Source organism: Myotis davidii, unplaced genomic scaffold (assembly GCF_000327345.1).
Source record: "Myotis davidii unplaced genomic scaffold, ASM32734v1 scaffold2958, whole genome shotgun sequence".
Lineage (NCBI taxonomy): Eukaryota > Metazoa > Chordata > Mammalia > Chiroptera > Vespertilionidae > Myotis > Myotis davidii.
In genome coordinates, this window is record NW_006288970.1 from 44509 (window position 1) to 51723 (window position 7215).

The following is a 7215-nucleotide window of genomic DNA, read 5'->3' on the forward strand; positions in this document are numbered from 1 at the left end:
TTGATCAACTGCCTCCTGCACACCCTACCCCGGCCATGTGCCTTGACTGGGAATCAAATTGTGACCTCCTGGTTCATATGTCGATGCTCACCACTGAGCCATGCCAGCCTGGCAATAGAATAATTATTTTAAAAGTAAAGTTGCCATTTTCCATCATAATAGTTGTCATTGGAAATGAGATATTAAATAGGGTGCATTTAAAATAGACTAAATAAGCTGGGTAAGTGGCTGAATTTTGATTAGTTCGTGGTCTATAGTGATTGTATATATCAATGTTGATACCCTTCTTAACACTTGTTCCTTTGAATTAATAATATTTATAGATTTTCCATTCTTTGTTACTTTCTCTAAAGTAAAAATCTACTTTATCTACTGACCAGTGAGGTTTAGGCTTCACCAAGGAAAAAAAAAAGAAACTATATTTAGAGGACATCACTATTATTAAAAGAATTCAATAAGACATGATAGTTAGGTAGATAGATAAAGAGATAGGTAGATATTCTGTTTAAGTTAATTAAATTCTAAGAATAATAAAGAAATAAGACTCTGGAAACATTAAAGAGTATTAGTGGCTGTTTAATGGAATATTCCTGAAATAAAGCTTAAAAAGAAATTGACAGAAAATTGTAAAATTAAATTAAGTTTCCTGTATTGGTAGACATAAATAAATTTGAATTGCTTCCAACATAATTAGTATGACTGGATTACACTGTACAGTTATTCAACAAGTAGTTGAGTGAGTACAAGCAAGCAAGCAGGGAGCACATAATACAATAAAAAAATTGGATTTCTAAAATTGGCCATTAAATCCATTTTTAAGAATAAATATAAGTCTATTTTCCATATGAGAGATCTTTCTAAAACGGGGACCAGATACTGGCATTACAAGGATGAAAACTAGTTGTAGAAAGTTTTAATTTTGTACTCTGTGCCTGTTGGCCTATGCTCCCTAATTGGGCAAATGACATAAAAACTCAGACTTTTAATTTATAAGAAAAATCTTGAGGTTAAGAAGTGGGACAATATAACAGTGGTCAGTTGGATCCCTTAAGCATCCAGAGCACATGTTTGTAAGTTATCCTTGTCCAGCTCATCCCACAGAATTCGGTGTATTTCATGGAGTAGGAGCTGGTCCTATGTGACAGGAAGGGTCGGCCTGCTCCCTGGTCCCACCAGGGATAAAGAAGTGGCTGATGAGAGTAGCTTTAGCAATTTCAGTACTTCTGAATGATAGAAGCTGCTACAGAGATTTCTTCTGAAGTTAGTTGGGAAGGAAAACCAGTTTTAGATGAGATTTAAGTTAGATGAATCAAGTTAAGAATTCAAAAATAAGAATTCTATGCAATAGAAAATTTCAATGTGCTGAAGAATATATGGTAGAGTCATATATGGTAGAGTCCAATAAGAAAACACAAAAAAACATTCTCAGTAAATACAGAGAGCATTTAACTGTCTCTCTTTAAAAAATTATTTTTAGGTTAGACTGCTAACCAAAATGCATAAATATAGTCATCCACATTTAAGTCTCTCCTCTCTATTTATGTATAGTCACCAAATAATTAACAAAATATACAAATAGGCATAAAAACAAAAAAAGTCAGGGAACTTCCAAAAAATATACAAAGACAGGGAAAGAAAAATAACCCCAAAGTGTGCTTTTTATTTTTTTAAATAAAAACAACAGGAACCATTGTCTTTTACCTTATTTTTATATTAAGATCAATTTTAGTTTATTTTAATAATTAAGATTAGGGAAAACAATTGTTAAGGTGTTAACAAACATTTGCCATTACACAAATCCTTGACTTTTTCCTTTCAGCTAAAAACTCCTCCTGCAACATTTATTCAGAGTTTGAATGTGGAAATGGAGAGTGTATTGACTACCAACTTACCTGTGATGGCATTCCTCATTGTAAGGATAAATCCGATGAAAAACTGCTCTACTGTGGTGAGTGTCCAGTAGGTGATTTATTCTTTCAGAGAGAAGTTTGGAATTGTTTCTATACGTTTTTGTTGGTTGTCCCCGTTCGGTTTATATGTGTGATTTTCTTCATGTGTTTCTTTAACATGTAGATCTAAGGCAAGTGATTTGGCTTTGCCCTGGTTAAACTGGAGCACCTTATTTCCTGTCCATTAGCCATGGTATTCATTAAAGAATTTTCTCACGGTTTTCCATCATGAAGAGAAAATTTAAATATGGCTGGAGCCTGTCTTTGGAGCTCTCTTGTTACTCATCTTTAGCAGTAGGTTCCAGGTTCACATTCTTAAAAGTGTACATCAGAAATATCAGTTATTGGTGAATATTGCAGTTTAAATTTGGAGCAAAGGTTCGTCATCAGTCAACAGCATGTTGGTTTATATCAAAGTCTTGTCCATTTTATTTTTGCCTCCAGACTGACCTAGGGCTAGTGTTCTTAGGTGCAAAGGCTGATTGCTTTAGCCACGGTCTCCATCAAGCATGGAGTTCTGTGCCTCTGTAGGTGACACCAATTAATAGTCAGCCTTTCCCTCACCCTTGGGAGCAGAGATCGGCTTTTTGATTCTAGTAAACAATTGATATTTGCCTTCATTGCAGCAATGTTTTTCCTGGAAATTTGTGTCTGTTCAATCATGCGTAGTTATTATAGAATTGGTTCAGATGATTTCTAAATTGATCTATTTCTGTGCTACAATATAATACTATTGGTGTTGTATGCTCTGTAAAATTTAGGAATCAATATCTGGAATTGCGATATTTGGTTTCTACTTTTCTGTTTTGTTATATTATTTGGGTAATAAACATACCTAAATATTCAATGTAATGTTAAAACAAGAGGGAGATGGAGCTTGCTAAATTCACAGGCAGTTCTTTCACACTTTTACATTACAGAATAACATACCATCAATGAAAATGATAGTCAAATGTAATTTGTCCATGATTAATCTGTAACTAAAATATTAGGTAATTTGCCTCAAATGACATATTTGCTTGAATGAATAGCCATATCTTACACAGTATGAAAATAGTAAAGCTTATCAAATATAATAATAATCAGCTTACAAATTTCCACTTAATAGCTTGAGAATGTATTTTTACATTACTTTCATCTTAGCAGCCAGATTCTATTTGAGCAGAAATTAGCAAACTTTTTTTTTTAAGGGCCAGCTTTGTGGGACGTATATGCTCCCTGCCACATGTGCTCTATTTAAAAAAAAATAACTTGCAATCCTTTCTAAGTGTAAAAACTTTTCTTAGCTGCAGAGTCATAAGTAAACAAGCTGATGGACTTCATTGTTCTTTGGGCTATATAGTTTGACAACACCAGATACAGATTCCAAGCTTTGAAATCATACCTGAGGTTGTATCTTTGTTCCCAAACCTCCTGGGGTGTGACTAGTGTGAGCTCGTGTATTATTTCTCTTTATTTTAGTTTCCTGCTACAAAACAAACTTAGCTCTAATTGAGAGCATTAAGTAAATAAATATATATTTACATATGTTCAATATAGAGCCTGGCGCAGAATTAGTATGCAGTAAATGGCAGATACTATTAAGTGTTACCTTCTCCCCCAAATCAGGAGACTCTCATTAAAGTAAATAAAATTCAGGAGGCAGTTCTTCTTAGGAAATTCTGGTAGACAGTTTTAGATGATCTTTAAGAGAAATTTATGGATAGTTAGGTGACTTGGATTCAGTGATTCAGGAATATATGTTTTGCTACTTTTTGTTTCTTGTTATAAAATCCTTGCAGGATGCAAAGTAGATAGGAGATAGGTGTCAGAGTGTCTTTATTGCTTTGGAGGTAGAGATTTATTTATTCAAAATATGTGGCATTTGTTTATTTCTGTGCTGACTGATGCCAGAAACAATAATGAGGGTATAATTTTAAGAGACCTTCAAGTATGAATCATTGCAGCTAAGATACTTCATTATAAAGGCTCTTTACTGAATGAACTACTTGATAACGCATGAATATTCTAATCCAAATCTTTGACACTGCTCAGCACTTATTTTATAGATCCACAATCCAGTCATTATGAATGAGATCTCATTGATGATTTTCCTTCTGTAAAAGTTTTTCTGTAAGACCGTCAATTATGTGTTTCTATTTTTATTCTTAAGAAAACAGAAGTTGTCGAAGAGGTTTCAAGCCCTGCTACAATCGTCGCTGCGTTCCTCATGGCAAGTTATGTGATGGTGAAAACGACTGTGGAGACAGCTCTGATGAATTGGATTGTAAAGGTAAATATATGTTGTATCAGCCTATCTATTATTACATTAATTGCTTCTAGAACTTTCCCAAAATTTATTCTTTAAAGCACTATGGTTTCACCCACTTGGTGTGTAACAAGTACTAACATCTATGGACCATGCTGTTGGAGGGGAGTTATTAGAATTAATTGAAAATCATGACTCTATTCTCAGTTTCTGGTTTCTATTCCTTTGCTCACTTTAAAACTCTTGTTACCTCTCACCTCTTCAGGTCTGCATCCTTGTTTATTGGACATTTCTACCACAATGTGTAATACTAAATTTACTGCTCCAAAATGTTCCTTTTTATTTCTTAATTCTGTTTTACATACGAACTCATCATTTTCTTAATGACTGGACAGGAAACCTTGGTATTACCTTTGATTCCTCTTCCCACCATATTTTATCACCCACATGTCCAGTCATCAACAAACCTTCCAATTCTTGCCAATCATTTCCCTTTCAATCTACTTTGAGCCTGGATTAACAGAGTAAAACCCTTTTAATAGTCTCCCTGCCTCTGCTGTTTCTAATGAATCCCAATGTTGTGAGTCATGCCAACACATGTCACATTTTCTCACAGTGATAGCCAGGACAGATCAATAAGGCAGACTACCTGGGAAAGAACCCCAGAACTTACAGTGACTGTGTGACTTTGGATAAGATATATGTAATCTGGGCCTCAGGTTTTTAAACTGAGAGAGAAGACAGTTACATGACTACATTAATAAATAAACTTAGAACAGAACTTGGCATCTAGAAAATGCTATGAAATATTTGCCTTTAAAAAAGAAAATCACTGCCGTGATTAAAAAACACAAGTGAAGTTTCAGTGTTTGCAGAATCAATGACAAGTTTTTAGTTTAAGATTTAAGGTCTCCTAAAAGCTGGACTCAACCAATGTCTGCAAACTAATTTCCTTTCAAAAACCTTTGCGTTCATTGAACACACATTATTGGGTAAAATGTATTAAGGACTGAGCCATAAAATTAAGTCATGAACCTATCCTCAAGGAATTTAAACTCTAAGTGAAAGACAGTTATTTAAAAAGATGAAGATGTACATAAATTGCTATGATTGTACATATTAGAATTTCTTTTGGCTTGAAAATATCTTGAAATATTTACAGACTAGGTTAAATTTAAACTGTCTTTAAAAAAGAAAATCAATTTAAACTGTCTTAAACTAGAAATACAGTGGAATGATCAAGACAGAAGAGAATTCTGAGTAGAGTGATTAATATTGAAAACTGCAAGTAGTTTGATATGGTTAGCACCAGGCCAGCTTGCATATTAGAAAGTGGTAAAAAAAGATGAGGCAAGTTTGAGGAGGAAGGCAAGATATGAAAGTTTTTTGATGCCATGTTAAACCATGTTAAAGAAATTGAACTTTATTTTGTAGTTACCAGAGTGTTGCTGAAGGTTTAAAGCAGGCCCCAAATATTCAAATTTAAAAAAAAATAAAAAAAGTGCAGTGATTATGTGAATGAAAGCTATAATGCTGAGATAGGAAAGACAAAACAGGAGGCTATCATAGAGGCCAAAGTTAAGAGCAACAGCATTTTCAAAGAGAGCATTACCACCTCTTCAGGTCTGCATCCCTGTTTATTGGTCATTTCTACCAGAGCGTGTAATACTGAATTTACTGCTCCAAAATAACCAGTCTTCTTGGGTGTTAAACAGAGAGAAATCATGGGAAAGAATAGAGAAATTTCGTGAAATTGTTTGCCTGTTTTAAAAGTATCATACGCTTTTGTTATTTTTTTAGAACTTATTTTTGTAGGGCTTTTGTTTGGGTGGGACAGGATGAGATAATAAGGATAGTTGCAATCTGAGGGAGGAGCACCTGCAGACATTCTGAAGGAACTGTTCCAGGGGCATACAGAGAGGCACAGAACTGAAGCTCAGGTAGAAGATTTAGACCAGATGCTTTGGTGTGGGGCTCACTAAAGAGAGAAAGCTCAGAGGATGTATGGAGTGATCGTTTTAAGGAAATGCATCAGAATTGCCTGTTGAATTTAAAATTAAAGACATTGCTTTAAAAGGGGGGAGGGGTATAGGCCTCAGGATTTATAGAAGATTTTCATAAGAAATTTTTTTTTAAGAAAGTAGGATCAGTTACCATTGTGAAGTGTTACAAAGAGGTCAAGAGGGCAGGCGTAGACTGGAGTGCCCATTGTAATGCTAAATCGGAGAAAATCTCTTGGGTATCTTCATGAGAGTCAGTTCAATGGATGGTATGGAAAAGCCAGGTCACATTAAATTGTGGCAGAAAATGTATGGTGAGGAAGTAAAGACAGTGCACATGGACTCTTTTTTAGGAAAGATTGATGATGAAGAAAAACTGAGAAGTACACATGTAATAAATAAGAAGGCCATGCAAAATTGGGAAGGAGGGCCGACTACTTACAAATTATTTTGTAGTCAGAAAAGGATTGGAAAGTTACTTTGTTGTCTTAGACTCTATGACCTTAGTCAAACGTTTGAGTAGTTTGCCATCTAAGACACTATAGTATAGGTAGAGCCAAGTACATTTACAAATTAAGTCAACTATTATTTTATATCACCCATAAAATATTAAAAATGATAAGTTGCTATACAATAGTGGGAGTAAAAACAGGAAAATAGATGAGTATTTGGGGAAAATGAGGATGGGAAGCTTGGAGACCAGAGGTGGATGGATCTGTTGGATGACCTGTTTACAGGCAGGAGAGGAGAGTGTAATAAAGACATGATGTTAGGACAGTGATGGCGAACCTTTTGAGCTCGGCGTGTCAGCATTTTGAAAAACCCTAACTTAACTCTGGTGCCGTGTCACATATAGAAATTTTGTGATATTTGCAACCATAGTAAAACAAAGACTTATATTTTTGATATTTGTTTCATATATTTAAATGCCATTTAACAAAGAAAAATCAACCAAAAAAATGAGTTCGCGTTTCATTGGTTCGCCATCACTGCTCTAGGCAATGAATCACTGACATTT

General features: G+C 34.6%; 1 protein-coding gene across 1 annotated transcript in view; it reads left to right on the top strand.

Moving 5' to 3' along the window:
• The window catches only part of LOC102772862 (low-density lipoprotein receptor-related protein 1B), a gene marked incomplete at both ends in the record, with an annotated part of 158509 nt that overhangs the window by 27516 nt on the left and 123778 nt on the right, over positions 1-7215 (top strand). The window contains 2 exons of the mRNA XM_006761180.1: positions 1820-1948; positions 4102-4221. Coding sequence (XP_006761243.1) covers positions 1820-1948; positions 4102-4221 — 249 coding nt within the window. The remainder of the gene's footprint in view (positions 1-1819; positions 1949-4101; positions 4222-7215) is intronic.